This window comes from Hippichthys cyanospilos, chromosome 1 (assembly GCF_059441005.1).
Source record: "Hippichthys cyanospilos isolate Australia breed blue-spotted pipefish chromosome 1, RoL_Hcya_1.0, whole genome shotgun sequence".
NCBI classification, from domain to species: domain Eukaryota; kingdom Metazoa; phylum Chordata; class Actinopteri; order Syngnathiformes; family Syngnathidae; genus Hippichthys; species Hippichthys cyanospilos.
This window is the reverse complement of record NC_142369.1, coordinates 3699132-3724297: the sequence shown is the minus strand read 5'-3', so window position 1 is coordinate 3724297 and position 25166 is coordinate 3699132. Positions and strand designations below refer to the sequence as shown.

At 41.3% G+C, this 25166-nt stretch overlaps 1 protein-coding gene across 2 annotated transcripts in view; it reads left to right on the top strand.

The window, feature by feature from the left end:
* Positions 1-25166, top strand: part of LOC148428644 (uncharacterized) — a 140442-nt gene that overhangs the window by 97249 nt on the left and 18027 nt on the right. For both annotated transcript variants that reach the window (XR_015864950.1, XM_088409329.1), the window contains exon 4: positions 4341-4410. Coding sequence is in view for 1 of the 2 variants with exons in the window: in XM_088409329.1 (XP_088265455.1) it covers positions 4341-4410 (70 nt within the window). In the remaining variant the exon portion in view is untranslated. The remainder of the gene's footprint in view (positions 1-4340; positions 4411-25166) is intronic.

Sequence of the window (25166 nt, the reverse complement as noted above, 5' to 3'; positions counted from 1 at the left end):
AAAAAAGTTTGAATTTCACAGTAAAATGCACTATAAATACGCTTTTGTAACCAATCACAATAGAACAAAGCCTTACCGTTCCGCCATTTTGAAACGAGTGAGGCCGACCAATAACAGACCATATGTATACTCATATGTATACATTTTCTTCCGCTCCATCCACTCCATAATAGATTAGATTAAAAAAGTTTGACACGCCTGCTCTGGATTTTGCAGCTCTCAAATGGCCTTTAAAACTGGAAACTTTGAAACTTTATTTGTCCTTTTTATTGCGCAAAAACATTTAGTCATCGTTTTTTAGTATTTCCAATTCCGGGGATCCAACAGTTTTCAGAGATTAAATGAGCACTGCTGTTCCAATTCATTTGCTCTCAATTTGAAAAGAACACACTTTTCCTATCGAGGACATAAAAGCATTACATCGGATTTGTCGAAACCTTGTTAATTTCACTCACCGCCTTTTAATAAGCCCGGCAAGAATCCGAACGTTGACATTTGAGCGACGAACCGAACAACATTTTAATCATCTCCCACAACGACGAACGTAAAAGGACAAATCATCTGAAAGAAGCAAATAATTGCGGGCCATGCAGGGTCACTTAAGCCCAAATAAACCAATCAGCCGCGTTGAACATTGTTTTTGCATAAAAAACAATTTCGCCTAAATTGATTGCTCTCTCGTCAAGATCCCCAAAGAGCGTATTTGCGCGTTATTGACTTGGCGGTGACACGCGGCGAAAAAGAATCGACCGCGCTCATCATTTTAAGACAATGCCGGAGATGATTGGTAGCCATATTTAATTTCCCACGTCCGTATTTGGGATAATTAGCGCTTGCCGTCATAATGCGGCCCGCTGTCATTTTGTTTGGTGCAATCAGGTTTTATGTCTCACAATGTTTGCTGCTTAAATGATGACTTAGAATGTTTTTTTTTGTTTGTTTTTTTTTGCAAGGTGAAGAAAAAGAAAATGCATAAATCGTGTACTTCTTTTCATACAAATTTGCAGATGAGCGCCAAGCAACTCAATTCAGGGACACAAGCGCTGTTTAAAAATAAATGAAACACAAATGCACCTGTGACCACTGCGGGATTTTTTTTTTTTTTTTTTTTTTTCCCCCGCCAAGCTTGCCTGATGCAATTTTGATGAAAGCAAACATACATCGAAATGATGTTAGGCGGATTCTTGCGTCAAGTGGGAACGGCATGGCAGACGGCGACCCTTGACCTTGACGGCGGCGTCTATCTGGCGCCCGCGTCCTTGCCGAGGTAATGAACTGGCGCGGCGCGGAAGAAGAAGGCCAAATCCCTCCATCTTAGCTTAGCGGCTTATGCGGAAGGAGAGCTTTGGTCCAAATAGACGGCAGAGATGACGGGATAATGACAAACGTTTGCCTTCTGCCGACCTGCTCTCCGCCAGTACGTAGCGCCGCCTGTTTATTTGCGAGCCGCACTTTTTTTCTTACTATCCTTTTGGTTATTTACCGTATTTTTCGACAAGCCGCGACTTTTTTCTCATGATTTGAGTCCTGCAGCTTATAGTTTGTTTTTTTTACGAGCCACCAGGGGAAAATTTACCAGTAAAGCAAATGATTGTGTATATGAATTATGTGCGATGTGTTTATATATTCACAGATGTGGCAAATTACATGTATTTTTGCCCAACAGAGAGCGACATTTGGCTTTTTTTTTTTCTGGTCCGTATTTCGTCGGGCGCTGGTTTACCTCTGCACTCATACTGGTACTAATTTTTTTGTTTGTTTTATTATTTACACTCAAAGTTAAATACACGTGTGTGGTTCCACATTTGGGCTGCAATTGAAACACAATACGGTAATACAAGTGTAACACGAAAACAAAACCAGATATGGGGTTTACCCTTGGCTGTAATACACTTTAATAGAGGGGATGACAGTGCTATTATCAATCATGTCCACTGGGTGGCATTATCATGCAGTTCTCATTGATAAATGCCTGCCCTACGACAAAAGAAGACGGTTTCATTAACATTTGTCTAAATTTCATCTGTCACATACACGACAAGTGAAACCAAGTACTGCTGAGAATGAATTTACTAAAAATAAAAACAAAATTCATTAGGGAATTAAAAAACTTCTATCTTGCTTTTCCTGGCCAAGAGCCAATCAGAGAAAAGATGCGAATTTGCTGTGAACGTCAACGAGTGAATTGAACCAAATGCTATGGAACAATTGATTGGAATTTGAACTTGAACTCTGATGTCTTCTATTCTGTTAAAAATGTCCATCTATCCATCCATCAATTTTCTGGAAATTAATTGGTGCTATATATATATATATATATATATATATATATATATATATATATATATACCTAAAATTAAGGGGGAGTCCTATACACAGGTGCGTCCTATATACGGGGAAATCGTCAGTGTTCCAAGGAGCTCTTTCCGGAATTTGAGGCAAATTTCCTGTTCCTCTAACATGACCAAGCGTGCCTTCCACCATCGTTGGTTGTCTCCGTCTTCTGTCAGCGTTCCAGCCCATCAGACATGACAGCAGCAGCTGGCTCCTGGCAAAAAATGCACGTCTGAACGTGTGCAGCTCTTCCTCCTGAGGGCCGGCGTTTCTGATGCTTGGATCGGTCACGCTGAGCTGTAGGTGCGGGAGTAAGCTTTAGAGAAGCAGAGGAGAAAAAAAATTTTGGGCGGAGCAGATGAATGACTCACCGAGTACGTAGAATGACACTCATTTACCTTTCTTCTTCGGAGACGTCTGCCTGCAGATGTTGCCTTCGTTGTTGTACTATTATGAATATGCCCGCAAAATTAGGGACCTTATAATCACGTCTGATTGTATTGGGGTGAGATCCCATGCGAGATCTCGCGAGATTATGGCACGAGATTTCTGATCTCTACAGTGCTTGAGATCCTTTTTTTTTGGACAGTTTTTCCACGTAGTTACACTGGCAATTGATTCATTTAGCGCAGCCTTTAGCACAAATTAGTCACTAGCTAGCAGTGCTCCAATACTCCATATGGGCTGGCAGTAGCCGTTGGATTATCTTTTCTTAGTTTACCTTTACCTTTGGCACTTTATATTACGGCGCCTGTTGCCAGTGTTTGGCGCAGCCTCTAGCATGAATTAGCCGCTAGCTAGCAGCATTCAAGTGCTCGATATAGGCTGGCAGGAGCCATTGGTATTACCTGGATTACATTTTTTGTCTGATTTTTCCACATCATTCTGGTAAAATTTCAGCCAAGGGCTGGCACACTGTGATAGTATGAAAACTTAGTGGTTGTGTCATGTTGAGCTTTATCGTTGTCACCATCTGGCTGAAATTTCAGATCCCTAGTGTCTGTTTTTTTTACCTTTTTTGGGTCATATTTTCCCACATCATTCTGGCAGTATTTTGTCCAAGGGACGGCACACTCCTGGTAGCGTAATAACGAAGTGGTCGTGCCGACATGTTTTCGACATCTGGGTGAAATTTCAGCTCCCTGGTGTCTTCTTTCAATGCTTTCCTTTTGATGAGAAACGCCTTTGATGAAACGATGAAAGTATTGGATGAAAAAAATGCACGAGGGGTAATAACATCGAATGAAAAATAACAGAAGAAGAGTCAAGCCACTGTCAAAGCAAAGCGGACTTTCCTTCTGTTTTGGCTGCTTCGCATAGCATTTAGCGCCTTTCGGAAACATCCAAAGGAAAAACAGATGTGTGTGTGTGTGTGTGTGTGATTTTGTGGAGCCTCGCCCCTTCCTACCTTTCCTCCGCTGTCCTCCCTCTTTCCCTCACGGATCAAACACTTAATTCCACCTGTCCGGCCAAATCTCGGCGGTTGCCCTTCAACATGTCGCCCTAGTTTCACAGAAGGAAAGAGACATCTGTACAAGGTGGCAAACTTGTCCCCACGCCGCCTCAATCCCAGGTGAAAAGTGTATTTTCAGGATCCTTAAATTAGACCGACCTATTTTTGCATTGTCGCTACCTTTGCATCTTTTCACTCTCTTACTCGAGTGTTGCTGAATGGCAAAGTCATATGGCGCGATGGCAAGAAAGGCTTTCAAAGCCGTTTCACACATTTTACAGTCTCGCGCGTAGGGATGAAGCGGAAACATGAGTGAGATTTTAAATATCTTCCGCATAAATCTCTTAAATTGGTTGATGACGACAAAACCACTGGAGTGACGTTTGAGTAAGCCTGCTTTGTTCAAAAGTGATCAGGAGGAACGGTAACTGAAAGATTGAATTCAAAGGAAGGCAGCGATGCTGCTTTTTGACAAAAATGTCAACGTTTCTTGTGCTGCAGCTCCCAAACGCTTGCTCTGATTGACCCAAGTTTTTTTTTTTCTTTTTTTCAGTGTTCCACCATCACTATCAACAATTACATCAAGCAAAACTGGCGTTAAACCCACCTGTTGATTTGGCAAGGTATGTATGCATGGATTTGTATGTATATGTATGTTTACACAGCACACACATATATAAAATTCACGCAAAATTAGGGAAATTATCATCATCAATCACATCTAATTGGGTTGGGGCGAGATCCCATGCGAGATCTTGCGAGATTACGACATGAGATTTCTGATCTCTACAGTGCTTGAGATCCTTTTTCTTTGGACAGTTTTTCGACGTAGTTACACTGGCAATTTATTAATTCCCGCAAAATTAGGGAAATTATCATCATCAATCACATCTAATTGGGTTGGGGCGAGATCCCAAGAGAGATCTTGCGAGATTATGACATGAGATTTCTGATCTCTACAGTGCTTGAGATCCTTTTTCTTTGGACAGTTTTTCAACATAGTTACACTGGCAATTTATTCATTCCCGCAAAATTAGGGAAATTATCATCATCAATCACATCTGATTGGGTTGGGGCGAGATCCCAAGAGAGATCTTGCGAGATTATGACATGAGATTTCTGATCTCTACAGTGCTTGAGATCCTTTTTCTTTGGACAGTTTTTCGACATAGTTACACTGGCAATTTATTCATTCCCGCAAAATTAGGGAAATTATCATCATCAATCACATCTGATTGGGTTGGGGCGAGATCCCATGCGAGATCTTGCAAGATTATGACATGAGATTTCTGATCTCTGCAGTGCTTGAGATCCCTTTTCTTTGGACAGTTTTTCAACGTAGTTACACTGGCAATTTATTCATTTATATATATATATATATATATATATATATATATATATAGTTGTATAGATACACTTGTGTGTATATATGTACTTAGACGTACTGTATGTGTATATATACACTTACACACACACACACATCTATATATATATATATATATATATATATATATATATATATATATATATATATATATATATATTATACAACACACAAGTATTTACTTTGAAAAAGATCTCTGTAACTTGTTTGGGCTTAGAGTAATGTCTCGATGTGGACTACATGTTGGTAACAGTATCCTTTCTGCTCCACACTATTTATCCTCCATGGACTTGAAAATGTGGAGCGCATTTAAAAATCATCAGAATTGGGGAAGAGTAGGAGTGGAGGCGGAGGAGGTGACAAACGGCGGAGGAAACGGATTGACAGGCAGGACGAGGAAGGTGAGAGATGTAATTGAGAGGATTGGGTCTGCTTTACGCCTCGTCTGGTGCTTCCCCTTTTGAGGAAAAGACGCGGCGCTGAGAAACTACCGCAGGTGGGAGGAGGAGAGAGAGTACGTCGGCGGCACAGCCACTCGGGATGCGGAGGGGAAAAAAAAATAGAAACAAAAGAGAGTTCGGGGAAGCTGACCTAATGTGGCGTGAAGCGGAATAAATGGAGGAGCAAAGTGGGCGGGAAGACAGAGTCAAATAAATGTGGCTATATGTGCGGGCCAGGATTTCGCCCTTGAGCCACGGGTGTTTAACCTCCACACCAACCCCAAATGTTCCACGTAAGCAGATAAAGGCCACACAAGAATACAAAAACAAGTACATCTGCGGCCGGGAAACTCAATCGATGCTTTGACACGAGGACGTGGGGGGGGGGTAAGGACGTGATGATCGTGGTGCAGCTGAGGCCGAAAAGGAGGGCAGGTGGAAGCGTCCACTTACTAATCCGTCAATCTGCTTCCCGGGGGGGTTGCGGCAGCTTTTCATGAATTACCCGCGCCGTCGTACTGTAATGCGCATTACTGGCAACGCCGCTCATGGGGGCTCCCGGGTGGCCGGGGTCCCTTCCCGGGAGGAGGCGACAAGATGTTGGGGACGTTGACTGCAGTAACATTAAATCGTAGGTTGATGTTGGCGGTTTCAGCATTTCTCAAACGGGGTTACGAGCACCCCCGCGGGGAACGGGAGATTTGAACAGGTTTTCTGCAGGTATCGGCAAATCTAATCCAATGCTTTTTTTAATGCTGTAACAGGAACGGTACGTTTTCTAATTAAGTGCAAATTAACTGAAGCTCCTCTGGTTTATGAAAATCTAATTGAATGCCGTGACATAAACAGCACATTTTCAAAATGAGAGATAATTAATTGGAACACAAAGCGTTTTATGGCTAATTTGTACTGCATTGACGTCTTTCATTTCTCTACACAGCAAATCTAACTGACAGGAACAGTACATTTTCAAATAAGAAAAAAATAATTGAAACATGAAGCTACTTATAGCTACTTTGTATTGCTGCGCCAACTTTGATTTCTGCAAATATAGCAGAACTGATTGAATACCGTGACAGAAACAGCACATTTTCAAATTGAACGCAAATTAACTGGAACTTGTCTTTACTTATTTTATTTTTAATCACAGTGAATCCTTTGGTTTCTGCAATACCAGCAAATCGAATTGAATGCTGTGACAGGAACCGTGCGTTTTCAAATTAAGAGCTAAATAATTGGAACTGTTTTTACTCATATCTATTTTTTATTCCAGTGAAGAGCAAATTAATTGGAACTTGAAGCAACTAATGGCTAGTTTGTATTTACAGTGACCTCTTGATTCCTGCAGGCATTCTGGAATGTCATAGAATTAAATGATGCAACGAGAACAATATATTTTCAAATCAAGAACAAAATAATTGGAATTTGTATTTACTCATTTCCAATTTTTATTATAATGAAGAGCAAATTATTTGGAACTTGAAGCGACTAATAGCTAATTTGGATAACGTTTCTTGATTCCCGCAAGCGTTAGCCAACGTAATTGAATCAAATGACGTGAAGACAACAATGCATTTTCAAATTAAGAGCCAATGAAATAGAACATGAAGCTCATTTTCTTTGTGTTACAGCGAGGCCTTCGTTTTCTGCATTTATCAGCCAATCGGATTGAATTCCGTGACAGGAAGGGTACCTTTTCAAATGAAGAGCAAATCAATTGGAACTCAAGGCGACCAATGGCTCATTTGCACTTACGGCAAAGAGCGTGACGTTTTCACGCGGCTCGCTTTCAACAGGGCCGCTCCCTTTGCGTGTGCCTTTTCGTTCGGTTTTGTTTATTGTTCCCGTTGCGGCCTTTTCTGCCGCCGTCTTTTGTTCGGGTGCCCGCCGCTCCGATGATGATGCTTTGCAAATGTGTTTTCACGCCTCCCATGTTTTTTTTTGCTAGTTTTTGTTTGTTTCCATAGAAGCGAGAGCGCGTTCCAGATAGCGGCGCCGACGGCCATCTTTTCGGAGAGCTCCATCGATTCGCCCGGGCTAAATAATTGCCGGGGTCTACCGGCTGTCATGTTGGGGATGATTGCTGAGCACTGGCGCTCTCGAGCACTTATCTTCCCAAATTCTCCTCTCTGATCCTTCTTTTAGCCTCTTTAGTCCGTCTCTACCTTTTTATCGATCGGGACCTCGGTCACCGTTCGCCTCCTTTGTTTTTTCCTGTCGGACGCCGCCGCCGCCGCCGTTCAGGGCGAGAAAAAGAAAATATGAGGGCCATACGCGATGAAGACGCGCTATTATTCGCGCCTTTATAGCACCGCCGCGGTGTGTTTAAGGATCGTGTGAAATTCAGCCACAAAAAAATATATATATATATATATATATATATATATATATATATATGTATATATATATATATATATATATATATATATATATATAAAATAATAAATAACTTTTTTCATGATGATTTTTTGGGGGGGAGAGAAGAAGAAAAATATAAAAATTTTTGTTTCTTAAAATAATAAATAAAATAGCATTTGTTTCGCACAGGTGTCAAACTCCAATCCTCGAGGTCCGGTATCCAGCTTTTCCATCCATCTCTCTCAAACACACCTGATTGGAAACGTTTTCAAGCTCCTTGCGGAGCTTGCTAATACTCTAATCATTTGAAAGCAGACATTAGCAAATGTAATTGAACTGAATGCTGGGACAGGAACAATATATTTTCAAATGAAGAGCAAATGAAATAGAACATGAAGCTCCCTTTTTTTTTTTGTATTATCGAGAACTGGAGTTCGACACCTATGTCCCAATGCATTTCAACATGCTTGCGTTAAACCAGGGGTGTCTAACTCGTATTTATCGGTAGCCGCATTGTAGTTATAATTTTTGTCAGTGGGCCGGTAAAATTGTGAAATCAAATCAATTTTGGCCCCCGGGCCTTGAGTTTGACACCTATGCGTTAAACAGACACTATTCTACATACGAATAGGTAACAACCCAGGCGGCCATTTTTTTAGTTGCATTTGTTCAGAAGTTGTCGAAAAAAAGAACACTGATTACAAAAAAAAAAAAACATATTTACATTGAGACCTGTGTCAGTTTCAGTCAAACTATTACGTTTCATAAACAACACACAAGGAAGGAAGACAAGAGACTTTAGATTATTTTTACTCGCGAGGAGAACGGACAGAGATGCGTACAGATACAAATCTCGCCGCCGTAAAGGTAAAGGAGGACATTTTGGGGGACACGGCAGCAACGCGGCACACGCTAGTTGTCTATTGATGATTTGGATCATTTGCCGATAAACGTAACGCACCTCTAAATCAGTCCGGAACGTAAATATCAACGCAAAGAAATACCCGTTAAAAAACGGAAAATCCGAACATAATTTGCAAAAATCGGCCAATCGCATTTGCCCGATTGACCCAACTTGTATCTTCAAGAAACAAACGGAAGGAATATTTTTTTTAGTCCAAACCGGCCGGGAAAAAACCTGAATAAAAAACTGGATACTTGAGTGAACAAGACTTGACTGTTACACCCAACTTTGAGATTTTTTTTTTTTTGTTTTTTTTCCATGTTTGCAGCCTTTCTTTCTCTTTTTGCACTTACACTGGACTCTCATAAATTCCCGGGTGTTAATTATTCCCTCGGCGGACAGTATTAAGGTTGCCATAGAGGAGGCCGAGTGAAGGAATGTAAACAAATGAAACGTTTATTGCTGTGGGAACTTTGGCTGCTATTTGCACGCTGAAAAAAGTTTACAGCAAAGACGCCACAGTTCCACGTATAAACGTGAAAGAACATATTGCAAAATATTCAAGCTTCTTATACATCTGTGTAAAACCTAACAAAATAAAAGCATACAGTGTTTTGCAAAGGAGTCGCTATGATACTGTTAAGTTATTTCAATTCATTTGCTCTCAATTTGAAAAGACTGACATTACTTATTTCTGGTTTGTTTGCCAAAATTTACATTAGCAAGGACAATTTGCCTCCATAACATGAGCAAATTAAAGATGTACAACATTTGGCAAAGGACTCCCAAAATGCCATTTAGAAATGATATGCTTCATGTTCCATTTAATTTGCTCTTAATTTGAACTCTTATGCTCCCATGAGTTATGCTGATACCTTCAGAAACCCTGTTCAAATATCACGTCTTCCTGTACCCACAAAGATACTGGTATCCCCCATGTTATTTTAACCCAATTTACTAATGTTTCATGTTCCAATTCATTTGCTCTCAATTTGAAGAGCAAACTCTATTGCTCCTCTTATCATGAAATTAGATAGGATGCCCATACCTACAGAAACACTGCTCACATCTCACATGGGCCCTGAACTGCCTTTCTGTACCCCCATTTCATTGTAACACGGTTTAGAAGTGTATCATGTTCCAATTCATTTGCTCTCAATATGAAAGGCAACTTCTACTGCTCCCAGCATAATATTAGAAACCCTGTTCAAATCTCACATGATCCCTGAAGTGCCTTCTTGTACCCCCAGGGGTACTGGTACCCCCTATTTAGAGAATTTAGCAATAATATGTTTCTCATTCCAAATCATTTGCTTTTAATTTGAAAACCTTACCGCTCCTGTAAACATGAAATTATGCCAATACCTGCAGAAACCCTGTTCAAATCTCACATACCCCATGAAGTGCTTTCCTGTACCCCCAGAGGTACTCATACCCCATTTCATTGTAACACGATTTAGCAATATTTCATGTTCCAATTCATTTGCTTTTAATTTGAAAAGAAAACTGCTCTTGTTCGCATGAAATTAGATATGCTGATACCTGCAGAAACCCTGTTCAAATCTCTCATGCCCCCTGAAGTGCCTTCCTGTACCCCCAGAGGCACTGTTACCTCTATTGAGAGGATTTAGCAATGTTTCTCATTCCAATTCATTTGCTCTTAATTTGAAAACTTCCCCGCTCCTGTTAAAGTCAAATCATGCTGATATCTCACATGCCCCTCGACGTGCCTTCCTGCACCCCAGAGGTACTCATACCCCATTTCATTGTAACACACTTCATCAATGTATCATGTTCCAATTTGTTTGCTCTTAATTTGAAAATCATTGCTCCATTTCTCCTGAAATTACATACTATATGCTGATTCCCGCATGAAGTGTTTTCCTGTACCCCCCATAGGTAGTCGTACCCCATTTTCGAACGGCTGCTTGGATTGTGCATGTGCAAGTGTGCGTGACTCCATCTGCTGTGCACCGCAGAGAAAAAAAAAAAATCAAATTTGTGCTTGTTTGATTGTGCTCCCCTCCAGCGGGAGGGGGAGCGATCTGGATGATGTGCCACCCTAAATAATTAAGTAACAAGTGTCCAGACTGTCCCCCCCCCCCCCCCCCCCCCCCCCCCCCCCCCGGTTGTCATGCCGAACAGCTGCGCCCGGAGCGCTCCGCTTCTTCCGCCTCAGATCCGTCCCGTCCACCGGTCGCACGGCCATTTTTTTTTTTTCTTCTCTGTTTTCCTCCAGGAGAGCACCTCCAAAATCCGCCTTTACGACGCCCATTTGAGCGATTTTTTTTTATTAAAGGCGGAGGAGTGCGACAAAGCCGTCAAAAGCGTGTCGGCGCTTGACTCATTCCAAGTCAAAAGAAATGGCTTATCCTCCAGTTTCCTGAGAACTTCTGAGGAAAAAGTAATCTAGCATCTCCGCTTCCCACAGTGGGGAAATATTTCTATGGATGCGGAAAACGGCGGGGATGGGTTAAATATATCTTCCACGCGCTCCTTTTGTGCCACTTGTCTCTGATTCTTTTTTTTTTTTTTTGGGGTGCTTTTGTCATTGTTTATCATGCGCCTAATCTACCCCCGTCTCCTCTTCCTCCCACAAGTCTGCTTATCTGTCTCCCTTCGCGTGTCTCCTGGTTTTTTTTGGGTTTTTTTTCGCAGCGCCAAGACAAGGCTGCTCCAGTGAAAACAGACAGGCGGCCTTCACTAAATAAAAAAAAATATGGAGTCGAAAAACAAGACAGGGCTGGAAACTATGCATGGGCCGATATTAGGTTCTGATGGTGTGATAACCGAAAATTTCGCGGTATTTAAATTCAAGCTGTATTTTTTTTGTCCTCCTTTGAACACAATTTATTTTGTTTTTAAACAAAATAGCGAAAATTTGGTATGTAAAGAAATACATGTTTAGTGCAAATAAATAAATGAATTAATAAATTCATTAGCATTTCTAGCTTTTTAATCGTTATTAGCAAGTCGCAGAGCCCCGTCACCGGTAAGCTATTTGCTCACCTTCAGATGTGTCTTATTGACTCAACTCTGCTAGCACTAGTGATAGCATATCACCCAACTGCATATTATATACATATATATCTCAAGGACCGGAATTCAAATCCACCTGGCTCCGGCCTTCCTGTGTGGGGTTTGCATCTTCTCCCCGAGCCCGCGTGGGTTCTTTCCGGGCGTTCCGACTTCCTCCCACATTCCTTTTTTAATTTTTTTTTTTAAATTAATAACCCAAATTATTTCACAGACCCCCAGGGGTCCTCGAACCCCTCTTTGAGAACCACTGCGAGATACAATCTAGAAATGCCACTAAAAGTAGCATAATTTCCGCACTATAAGGCGCACCGGATTATAAGGCGCACTCTCAATTAATAAAATATTTTAAAACGTTTTCCATATATAAGGCGCACCGAATTATAAGGCGCACTCTCAATTAATGACGTATTTTCAAACTTTTTCAATCACAATATAGTAATACTCAAAGTAATGCCAATAATAACTCAAATAATAACTTTCAACTTTCAACACAAACTCAATAGCAATATGAGCAACCTTGTTCAACTGTAAACACGCAAAAGAAACAGGTAAAGCTTTATCGGTTCATTCCCCATCTACGAATCACAATCTCAATATTCATCCATATATAAGGCGCACCTGATTATAAGGTGCACCATCAGCCTTTTAAAAAAATTAAGGCTTTTAGGTGCGCCTTATAGTGCGGAAAATACGGTAGTCTATATAATCACTAAAGTCAAGGGTAAGCTTATAATCGCCATTTTTGGGGGGGAGGGTTTCACCCAAATTATAAGGCGCACCTGATTATAAGGCGCACCATCAGCTTTTTAAAAAATGTAGGCTTTTAGGTGCGCCTTATAGTGCGGAAAATACGGTAGTCTATATAATCACTAAAGTCAAGGGTAAGCTTATAATCGCCTTTTTTTTTTGGGGGGGGGGTCACCCAAATTGCAGTAAAACAAAAAAGCGGAGGCCCTCTTATAAGCGAGTTGAACAAATACGGTAAATATCTTCATGCTGGATGGACAGTACTCGCAGTTATTGAATCCTTGCCATTTTTCACACGGCGGTGACCCATCAAGCCAGTTTTCGGCCTACAGGAGACAAAGGATGATCAAATCCCAAGATAGTGGCGCCCAAATAGCCAATGGTCACTTATTGAGCTTTTGGAGAAGAGCTCAAGAAAGTAGTTTGATGAGCCAAGGCTTCATCGATTCCCCTCCGGGTTTGAGGTCAGCGCCAAGTGCGAGGGAGCGCATTCCAAAAGACGCTTCTTTGCGGACGCGCGTTGGCTTGCCAGACACATGTCGACAAAACATCTCCGTGCAAGCTAAATGAGGGGGGGGGGGGATCAAAGAACTTTTCCAGACGAGAGAGGGCTGTCACTTTGGCTAACCTTCAGACAACAAATTGGATAAGAAGAGAAGATAATGTCGCTTGGAAGTCACTGTCACTTCAGGAACGAGTTTCTGTCCGCGCAAGGTTGGAGAATCAGAATTTACAGCATTCCCTTGCCGTAACGCTGTTCAGCTTTTGCGGCCTCCCTGCTTTTTTTTTCACGCTTTGTTTTAAACAGCTTGAACACACCTTGTTTTCTTCTCCGTGTTTGGCTCATATGACTGGTGGATAGAGCCCAAGTCAGATTAGCATTTTGAATTTATTCATATCTTAAAAATATAGCAAAATAATTGCATCTACAGAAGACACCCGGGTTACAGCGTACCAGGTTTACGTTTTTCTTTTTTGTTTTTTAATTTACCAAGTGGAATGCTAAGTTTTTTTCGTCCCCTCTTTACAGCATTTTTCTCGCTTTACGGCATCAACAACTGTCATGACCTGTGGGGCAGGCCGTGTTTATGTTGTTTTGCCTCCCTCTTCAGGCGTTTTAGGTAATTGCTCTTACTTTGTGGTCGCGTCAAACTGCCTGCGCCGCAACGCGTCACCAAGATGCTTCTCTGCTATTGGTCGGCGTCACGGTGTCACTAAGATGCTGATGTGCTTCAAGTATCGTATTTATTATATTTTCGTATTTAATATTATATATTATCATATTTAATTCAAACTTGAATTGGTTATCCACGAGTCCCGAGATTGCTAGTGATGTTAAAAGGAGAAGAAGATGATTAGTATGGAAACCAAGCAGGAGATAATCAAGAAACAAAAAGAAGGCTAGGCTAGGCTAGGCTAGTTTAGGCTAGCCTCGCTAGGGATTATGGCCATAAGTAGCTCAAGTAAATGTCACTCAAAGGAAAATAAAATTTCATTTTTCCTTTATATAGTTTTTTATTTATGATGTTATTTAATTGTATACATGTATGTTATATATTAGTAGCACTTACGATACTATTTTGTTACCAATTTTTAAAATGTGTATACAATTTGTTATTTTTCTTGGGATTTTATACGCATTAGCGAATTATCATAGCGTTCATTTGCCCGCCGTACGACAATTTCGCCTTGCGATCCCAACCCCGGAACGGATTAATTTCGTATAGCGAAAGGTTCATATTTTGTGCATAATTGGCCTAAACACCACAATTAAGTAGACGGTAATCATCGTCAACTGTTGCGTAAAATCTTGATTTCACGATTGAAAAATGTATGGAATAAACGCGAAAATAGTTAAAAACTTTGTAAATGTGGAGAACAAATCACTAAAAAATGAAAATTGAATTTACTCTTTTTTTTAACATATGTGCTTCAGTCACATTTTTTTAACGATTTTAATCATCAGTGATACAATAAAAGGTTTGATTCATTAAAGATAGTTTTTGAATCACGTGTAAAATGTTCACTCTACTGATTCAAAATCAGTTTGAACATATTCATAGCTTAACTATATAGCAAAATTTTGCATATGCTGTACATAGATTGAATTTAAATACACTGTCGTACGAATTTTTGGAGCTATTTGGTTGCTTGGAAAACCCGGTTTTGGTCATAGTGTACAAATGGCGTGATGTGGGTGGAATAATGATGCCGCATTGCGCTTTGTATAAAATTCTACAAAGCGGATCAGACAGGTCACATCTACATGAGAAATTGATGGATGTCAGCCGGGGCCCCGCCTCCATATTGCGAAGAGTCGACGTTTTTTTTAATGGCCGGAATAAATCAGCCATTCATGAGCCGGGTCATCCGTGCGGCGAGATCCGAAACGGGCTCTCGTCATTCAGTTCTGCCCGTTTTTTTGTTTTGTTTTGTTTTTTGCACAGGCCGCCGCGATTTTCTCCAGCCCTCGCTGGAAAAGTTAAATTGTCAGAAGGTTTCGGGAAAGTCACGTTTCGCCCGCCGCTTGTTGTCAGTGATGGAATTAAGCAGACTGTGTAGTCATTAAGTCGGCTCTGATTGATCTCTTACTAATTGTTAGCCGTCAATATTCATTTTGAAATAATGAGAGGAGTTGATCACATGACTGCATATTCTCCTTCTGGAAGCTTCCCGCCTTTTGCTACCGCTTCATTCGTTTCTGGGAAGAGACCCACGCGTTATGTCGGACGTTTACCATTTACGTCAAGGAGCTGCAGGAATGGCTGGCGATTACCGTAATTCCCCAAATATGGAACGCGCCCGTCAATTTGGAGTCAAATTCTGCTGTGCGTCTCGCATGTTTTCCCGCTTTTGAATTGTTGTCATCCGTTAGCGTTAGCTGAAATGTTGACGTTCGGTATGAATACTCCATTTTTTTTTTTTTTTTTACCGTAGGACCGAAAGAAGTCGTCCAGTGATCTCAGTACCTCGATTAAAATAAATAAATAAAAGATGTAATGTGTAAACTGAGGATAAACTGCAGCAATTTAATTTGTGTGTGTGTGCCTTCCTCGGCCACATGGGGGCAGTATAAAATAAAAGTGGTCCTCGAATTGGGGTACATGAATGGCACTTCAGGGGGTATGTGAGATTTTAACAACATTTCTGCAGATATCAGCAAATCAAATTTAATGCTTTTAAATGTTGTGACTGGAAGTGTACATTTTCAAATTAAGAGCAAATGAATTGGAATGTGAAGCAACTTCTTTTTAGATTGTGTGACGGTGGCTCCTCTGGAAAACGTCGTATGCCTATGAAGATCCATATGAATGCACACTAATTAGTGATGCAAACGAGCCGGAAATAAGACTGATGATGGAATGCGTGGATTTTCTGAAATCGCTGAGTAAAATACGTCAAGAAACTACAAAAGTAGTTCAAAAGTATAAAAAAAAACAAAACAAAAAAAAAAACATCCAAATATAGACATAAAGATCTAGGGAGTCACTTCTCCCTAACTCGTCAGTGCAGCACTAATATGAGCCGCTCTTTGCAGAGGATAAAGAATGTAGATGCTATTTCAAGTTAGCATAAACCTCACCTGCTGAAAGCTTTTAGTGTTTATTATGAAACACACTGGACACAGTCCTTTGTCTGTCGTATTTTCCGTTTAGTATTGCACATCACAAAAAGAAAACGACTCGCGCGTCTCATTTATTCATAAGAAACTACCCGGACTCTAAACTTGACTTTTAGCACACGTCGGCTCGGCTTCAGTTGAGTGGAGAGGAAGCGTTAGCGAAGGCGTGAGAGAGAAGCCCAAATGGAAGGGACGTCAGTAAGACCCGCTCCTCTGGGTGCTCCTCACTCAAATGCGCGTCGTAACCTCGTCATGAACCGAGCGAATACACTTAGCGCTCCGTTGTGGTCCAACAAACACCGTCTTTTTTTTTTTTAAACGTAGCTGCCATGTTAGCCGGCTCCTCGTAGCCCCCAGGAACACGTTTTTGACATTAACGTTGTCAACACTCTGCGGAAGGTGGGGGGGATGTAAACTCGTCGCAGAAGGAATTCATGCCACATCATTTTACCCCTATGCATTTTTTTGGCCATTTTCGGGTCATTTTGTTCCACATCATTCTTGTAAATTTTTAGTCAAGTGGTGGCACACTCCTAGTAGTGTTTTAACTAAGTGATCGAGCCATGTTGAATTTTGAAATGTTGTCACCATTTGGGTGAAATTTCAGCTTGCCGGTGTCTATTTTGACCATTTTGGGCTCATTTACTTTTACATCATCCGTGCAGTATTTTTGCCAAAGGATGACACACTCCTGGTAGTGTGAGAACTTAAGTGGTCTTGCCATGTTGAACTTTGAAATGATGATAGTAAAATTTCAGCTCCCTAGTTGTATTTCTTTTTTCTACCTTTTTGGGATAGTTTTTTCCACATCATTCTCACAGTATTTTGGTCAAGTGGTTTCGCCATGTTGAACTTTGACATGTTGTTATCTGGGTGAAATTTCAGCTCCCCAGTGTATTTTCTTTACCTTGAGTCAGATTCTTTCACATCATTCTTGCAGTATTTTAGCCAAGAGGTGTCACACTTTTGTTAGTATGATAATTTAAGTGGTTGAACTTTGACATGTTACCATCTGGTAAAGTTGAACTTTGACATGTTACCATCTGGGTGAAATTTCAGCTCATTTTGTGTCTTTTTTTTTTGTTGTAACCTTTTTTGGGTCAGTTTCTTCCACATCATTCTTGCTGTATTTTAGCCAAAGGATTGGCATCCTCCTGGTAGTTTGATAACAATTGCTCTTGCATGTTGAACTTTGACATGTTGTTGTTACCAGGGTAAAATTTCAGCTCCCTAGCGTCTTTTCTTTACCTTTTTTTGTGTCAAATTCTTCCACATCATGCTTGCAGTATTTTAGCCAAGAGATGTCACACTTTTGTCAGTGTGATAACTTAAGTGATCTTGCCATGTTGAACTTTGACATGTCACCATCTGGGTGAAATTTCAGCTTAAATGTAAAATAAAACCACACAAATTAAACACCCTAAAAAGGTGTCTCTCGACACTTATCACCGACACACCAGCACCATCTCAAGGCAAACAAGTGAAATGTAATCATATTGTCACCTGTAACAATAATATGATTGATTTGAATGGGTTTAGAAGTGTTTTTTTTTTATCATTCTTTACATTATGGATTTTGTTTTCCATAATTATGCACTAATGTAATTCTAATATATATTTGTTGCAGTTATTGATAGTATTCTGGGGGCTTGGAACGGATTAGGCTATATACATGTAAAAAGTGGCTCTACTTACGAAAGAATCACGTTACGAAATCACTTCTGGAACAAATTCATTCTTAAGAAGACCATAACGACTCGGAATCACCGAGACCTGCCCGGGGACGCGGTCATCTATAAATAACTTCCCAGCCGGACTTTCCTCTCGTCTTTCCGTCTCCGTGTTTGCGCTGGAGTCGGCCGGCAAAGGACGCTTTTTGATGCCGGCGAGAGGCTGGCCCGGAGGTCGCCCACTCAAGCTACCTCGTGACTCTGATCCCTTGCGCGCGCACAACTCGCACGCTCTGGATTTCCGCGAGATGAACAAGACTTACGACTGTGCTCTCCGTCGTGACTAATGAGGCCGAAAGGTTGACAAATATTTACGAGAGCGTGCCGTTGGGAGGACACGTGGCAAACTCAAAGCCGGATCTGGCCGGCCACATCACATCACATATATATATATATATATATATATATATATATATATATATATATGTATATATATATATATATATATGTATATGTGTGTGTGTGTGTGTTCATGACAGTCCATCTGGCTCCTTTTTCTTGACTTAGCAGCACTATTGGAGCGCAATGGAAAGTTAAGACTGCCTCTGATTGGTCAAAGTCAAATGCAGCAGATTATTCCATATTGTTCACCTCTTAACTCTTTCAGTGCCAAGCATTATTGTCAAAGGCAACTTCTATAGTATATTTAGCATTTTCACTCATATTTCAAGGCCAACGGAATATTGTGTGCTATGGCTACGTAAACTGTCATGTGAAGAATTGATTTCCATTCCTTCCTTTGAATTGCATATAGGTAATATCTGTGTTGTAAGTGGGGAAACACTGCCATCCAATGGTGACTCTTATCACTGCAGTGCTCAATTGGCTTAATATTAGATAAGCACTAGTCAAGGGTGTCAGCTACCCAACATAAAAAAGAAACGTATTTGATGAGAATTTTATTATTTATTACTTTTATTACTATTTTAAAAGATGTGAATTCTCGTTCATGGCACTGAAATAGTTCAAATCAGAATTATACAGTTTTTTTGTTTTTTTTGACCATTATTATTTCAAAGCAAAATGTACAGGTAAGATTATGATGCTAGATGATGATGAAGGCCCACAAACCAAAAACAACAACACGACCCGCAACAGAAATGAGCGTGTTCGCGCACCCCCCCACCCCGCAAAAAAGCATCCGTCTCTTTCATGCGCGGCGCCACGCCCGCCATCGGCTTGAGCTAAAAGCCTTCGCGAGTCCACAAAGCGACACGGCGAAAGCTTTGAAACCTGCGGATGGCTGATGGCGCTCGCGTGAGTGAGTGAGAGAGAGAGAGAGAGAGAGAGAAAGCATTCTTTGAAAAGCGCGGGCTGAAACGGAGCTGCCCCCCGCCAGGCCGCCGCACCGGGGACATGAAGGGCGCCATTGAAAGAGACGGAACACGTTTGGAGATGAAGAATCATTTGGTGGCCGTGATTGTTGGGCCCCGGGGAGATTTGGACCTGCAACATCACAGTTCATTCAATGCAGCAGATGAAATGGATGCCGGTCCCAATCATGCTGAGTTTAGTGAGGGTTAAGTGGACGCGATATTCTGCGCTTTCATCCTCTTAGTGCTGCATATTATGCTGATTTCTTCCACTAGGACTATACAATTCATATATATATATATATATATATATATATATATATATATATATATATATATATATATATATATATATATATGTATATATATATATGTATAGCTGAAATTTTATCAGTATACCTTTTTAACATTAACAACAGAAAATAAAACAGTGTAAATCAACCGTTAATTATTTTTTACAGTGTTTATATGGGTTACAACTTAGTCTAAAACTGAAAAAAAAAACGTTTTTCAAAGTCCCATAACAAAAAATGTCAAAGATGTCCCCCTCTGGCATGCATATATATATATATATATATATATATATATATATATATATATATATATATATATATATATATATTAACACGGCTTCAAGTTCACGCTACAGGATGTCCTACATAGCTATGTTATTAAAAAAATGCAATAAATTCATATAAATGTTCTATTATTGTAATTGTAAATAATATAAATAAGCGGCCGGTACTCATATCGACTGCCATCGCGATTAGATATACTTTGAAAATAACGCTGATAGGGCACCAATAGAGCTACTTAATATTTTGCAGGCCCATCCCTAACGTATATATAAAGAAGTGAGTTTTCCCTTTAAAATGTATTTATTGTTCCTAGGTTTTTCCGTATCAAAACAAGTGATCTGATTCCAATTATTTTTCTTACACTAATATACACGTATAGTGAGAATGAACCGTCACTTTAAGTACAAGCCATTGATCTCCACTAGGAGAGCTTTTGTTATGCAGTTATCATGGCGTTTGCCCTCCGAGACCAATCCAAGCGTTTTTTTCTCCCAACTCGCCTGTTAGCGTTAGCCCGAGCTTCCAGTTATCCCTGTGTGACTTCCTGTTTGATCTCTCCTGCCCGTGTCGCGGGTAATAGGACAGCGTCGGTGTTTTAGCGACCAGAGCCTCACCGTGTCCTCCCCGTCACGGTCGATCCCCCCCTTAAACCCCCCCCCCCCGCCCGCGGGACGTTTGAAGGAAGCCGCTTGGCGGGGCGGAGCCATAGCGATCGCTCATAGACGCGGCGCGCCGAACATCAGCAGTCGGCGCGGCGCCGTTGTCGCATCCAACATTCATGCTTGGCATCGGAGAGGAAAGGGCAGACAAAGGGCACCCCGCAAATAACGGAGCGCCACATGGGCATTGAGTCAGGGCTGCCCTTACATTCAGAAAGGATCGGGGGTTTTTTTGTTTTTTTTTTCGCAGTCTGAGGGATATGCTCACAAATTCGTCCTTGTGCGAAATAGCCGCTCAGAAATAGAGATAGACCAATATGCTTTTTTTAAGGCCGATATCGGTAGATTCAAGAGCCCTCAGGCTCCTGTAGCGTCTGCCTGATGGCAGCAGTTCAAACAGATCGCTTTGTGGGTGCGTCTTGTCCGTGATGATGTTACGTGTCCCCCGCAGAAGCCCGCTGCGGTAAATGTGCTGCGGTGAGGGTGAGGCTGCGCCACAGATGCGCCGCGAGGCCGGTAACCGTCGTTTGAAGCCGATATTCGTTTCATGGAATCGGAGAATATTTTTGGAATTCCAATGGTGAATTTTGGAATAAAAATACAGTGGGCCCACGTGTTACGAGATGGATCCGTTCCGCGGTTGGGCTCGTAAGACGAATTCGCCGTATGGCGGGCAGTCCAAACGTATGTTAGCTAATGCGTTTAGAAGCCCAGGTAAAAACAGCAAAATTATACATACATAAATAATACATAATAATACATAAAATGATCATTAAAATCTATATTTGTCGACAGAAAAATATTTAACTTAGTGTCCTCTTTTGGGATCATAGTAGAGATTTGTTGACGAAAATAAATCGTGAACTTGACAGGTAACGAGAAGTGGAACATGACAATTTGGGTGAAACAAGTAATTCCATCGTTATTTTTATGGGATTTTTGCATCATATTTGTTTCAACCAAATCGAGGTAAAAACAGGGGGCGTCAAAGCTCTACTCAAAGAAATACGGAATGAATTTAGTGCCACCTTCAGGTTGGGTTCCGGCCTCCCACGGGTGACACCTGTCACTGCGAGCGGGCCCGTCGCCACATCGGGATAAAGCCACCGCCGCGGCGCCGTTAGAATTCTTATCAGAGCCGAGAAAAAAAAAGAGAGAAGGCGAGGAGGTCACGGGGCATCACACTTCCATTATTCATCATCCGCTTCCCGTCAGCTCCACCTCCTCCTCGTCCTCCTCGTGGCGTCCACTTTGTTCTGCCGGGGCGCAACAAGGGCAACCGTCAGCGTTTGCCCGTCTCAATTTGCCAACCCACAAAGAAAAGAAATCAATGCGGACCCCCAAAAGTTGCACCGGACTAGGTTATGTTTACAACTGACAGAAATTGTTTAAAAATTATAATCAGGCACAAACTAACGATTATTTCAACGCTCGATTAATCGAATGTCGATTAATCGAATCCCATTGTTTTTCGATTTAATTTGCATCCATTTACTGGACAATTTTTTGGTTGCTGGTTTGGTCTGACTGGGAGATTGCGAAGGAAAAAAAAACAATAAACAAACAATAAAACAAGATTGATTTAAAACAAAACAACATTAGTGATGGTATCTCTATGCGTATTTTATTAGCAACTACAAAAGCTACATCGTAAGATTTACTGTTTCTGGCTCGCCTGCCATAAAATTGTTATTAACAGCAATGTGCATTTATGTGTAAAATAAATAAGAGTTTGCAAAAGAGTCACTATGACTTTTATGACTAATACATGTGTTCACATTCCAATTCTTTTGCTCTTGATTTGAAAATAAAACGATGTCATTCCTATCACCACATTGAGACGCATGAAATATGATTAGAACTTGTCAAAATCAAGTTGGGTGACGTTTTGCAAAGGAGTCACAAGAACAGCAATAAGTTGTTTCATGTTCCAATTCATTTGCTCTTAATTTGAAAAGACACCATTGATTCTTCCTGTCACGGCGTTAAATTAGGTCAAAACTTAACAAAAAGTAATTCATTGTATTATAGAAGGGTCATGAGCACAAGTTAGCAAAATTTGTTCTCATGTTCCAATTCCTTTGCTCTGAATTTGAAAAGAACACGATAGTGTTCCAATCACCGCATTGAAAAGCATGAAATATGATTGAAACGTCTCAAAATCAAGGCGCGCGATATTTTGCCAAGGAGTCACGAGAACAGCAATAAGTTGCCTCATGTTCCATTCGTTTGCTCTTAATTTGAAAAGACAAAACGTATTCTTCATAAAATTAGATTTACTGAAACCATGAGAAAAAAACGTTCAAATCTCAGTTAATTGGCAGGGAATGAGTTCACTCAGCTCGAATTGACTCTCACATGACAAGAGAATCGGGAAAAGAATGCAGAAAATATCAATTAGAATTTGCAAAAACACCTTCAATTTGCAATGATGACAATCAGTAGATGAGCTTGGAGAGTTTTTTCCCCTTTTTTTTTTTCATTTTTTTTTTCCTGCCCCAACATGTAAAATGAATATTTCCTGTTAAGGAGCACTCAAAGCAGCTCCTCAAAAGACCCCCCCCCCCCCCCCCCCCCTCCTATTTGCTCAAACAAGGGGCCCCCTCCATTTGCACCTTGTTCTGTTTAAAAGCTGAAAGGAGGCGGGCCTCCTTTGAGGCCACACAGACAGCAAAAAAAAAAAAAAAAAAGTTCATTTATTTACAGTTGAGCTTTGGCCCGAACTGTTTTCGGCAATAAACGTTTGCTTCCTAAATTTATTATCAGAAGGACTTTGAAAAAGTTTTCAAATTGAGGGAAAAAGTCCCATCTGGCCTGTGCGCAATATTTGCCGTGGCAGTAAATCAGCTTTGTGCCCATATTAATGTTATTGATCAATGTCAGCTGTTGTGTTTCTCTCAAGCCCGGCGCACTAATATCGGGGCTCCTTTATTGCGGGCCGTCTTTGCGGAGTGACAAGTGAGGCCAAAGCGTGGCCGCTTTCAATAAAGTCGGCAGCGCTGGCGGGCTGGGCTACGCGCGGACCCATCTAGGACATATCGCTTCCACAAAGACAAATAGTTCAGCCGGCTATTGACTTGGCCCTTTTATTACTTTTGTCTGCCAAAGGTTCTTCTTTTTTTTTTTTTTTTTTTACTTCTTGGCACTTCCTGTCCTGGAGTCTGACTGTCAGTCCAGATTTTGCACAGAGGAAAGCAGGGCGCAAGTTGTCAAGATGACACGATTGCTTGTGTGCACTTCATTAGGTATGACTAGGTTCTGGAGAGGAAAAAAAGTTGACCAAGTCAGGAAGACCTGACTTGGTCAACTTTTTTTCATATAAAAAAAAAAAAGACTAAAAATATTCATGTTTGGAGCCATGTTTGCGCTGCCGTTGTGGTGTGGGAGGAAGCCTGAGTGCCTGGAGAGAACCCGCGCAGGCTCAGGGAGAACATGCAAACTCCACACAGGAAGGCCAGTCGTGAACTGGATTTGAACTCAGAGGCACGTTCGCCTCACAGTTCGGGGACCTGCGTCGAAATCCAGCTCGCTCTGGCCTCCCTGTGTGGGATTTGCATGTTCTTCCTGAGCCCACACGGGTTTTCTCCGGGCACTCGCATGGCAGGTGTATTGGACATCCTAAATTGTCCCTGGGATCAGCTGGGATAGGCACCAGCAAGCCAAGCCTGCAACACTTGTGAGTGTATATATATATATATATATATATATATAGACAGTCCATCTGGCTCCTTCTTCTTCACTTAGCAGCATTATTGGAGGGCAATGCAAATTTATGGTTGCATTTGTCAAACAGCAAACAATTCCATATTCAACTTGTTTCACATCTTTATGATGTGCAGATTGCACAGGCCATGATTTTTTTCAATATAATGCGCAGCCCTCGTAGAGCGTTGATGTCTCTCAAGTCTTTTTGCAAAGTTCTCCTAAAAGCGCAGTGTATTCATCCTGGATCATTCCAAGGACAGACGGAGACATAGCTTGTCTAATTCTGTCGAAATCAAATTTTCTCCGGAGAGGACAGAAGAAGCTCTAACAGGTAGCTTACTTCCTCCTCCAAATGCAAACACCGCTAACGCCGCGTCGTCCTGCGCTAGCAAATAATGGCCGAGCCCCCCCCGTGCGACTTGTTATGGAGCCCTAAATGAAATGAGATGTGCCCCATTGAGCCCTGTAATGAATGTTCTGACATTGAACATCTCGTGGGGGGGAGGGGGGAGAGGGGGTCGCTAATTTCTAAGAGCACATTTCGATAGCAGGCATGACGCTGAAGGTCACGCTGGGTGAAACATGGCATTGGAATACTTTTGTGTCCTCTCTTCTCGCGCATCATTTAGCCGCGCGTCATCTCCAAAACAGCATTGAAGAGCTTCACAATGTGAAGCCCAAAAACACACACACACACGCGTGCACACTGATACACACACACACACACACACGCACACACACGCAGGCAGCATTAGGACAACTGATAAGAGCTTTTGTAGATTTTGGATAACGACATCCCTGAATACCAAGTGCCTAAAAGAGAGGCATGGGAATTAATAAAAACGTCTCCCATTATACGCTTTCAACAAAAGCCCAGCGACTCTTTTGTCAGTGCCTCCA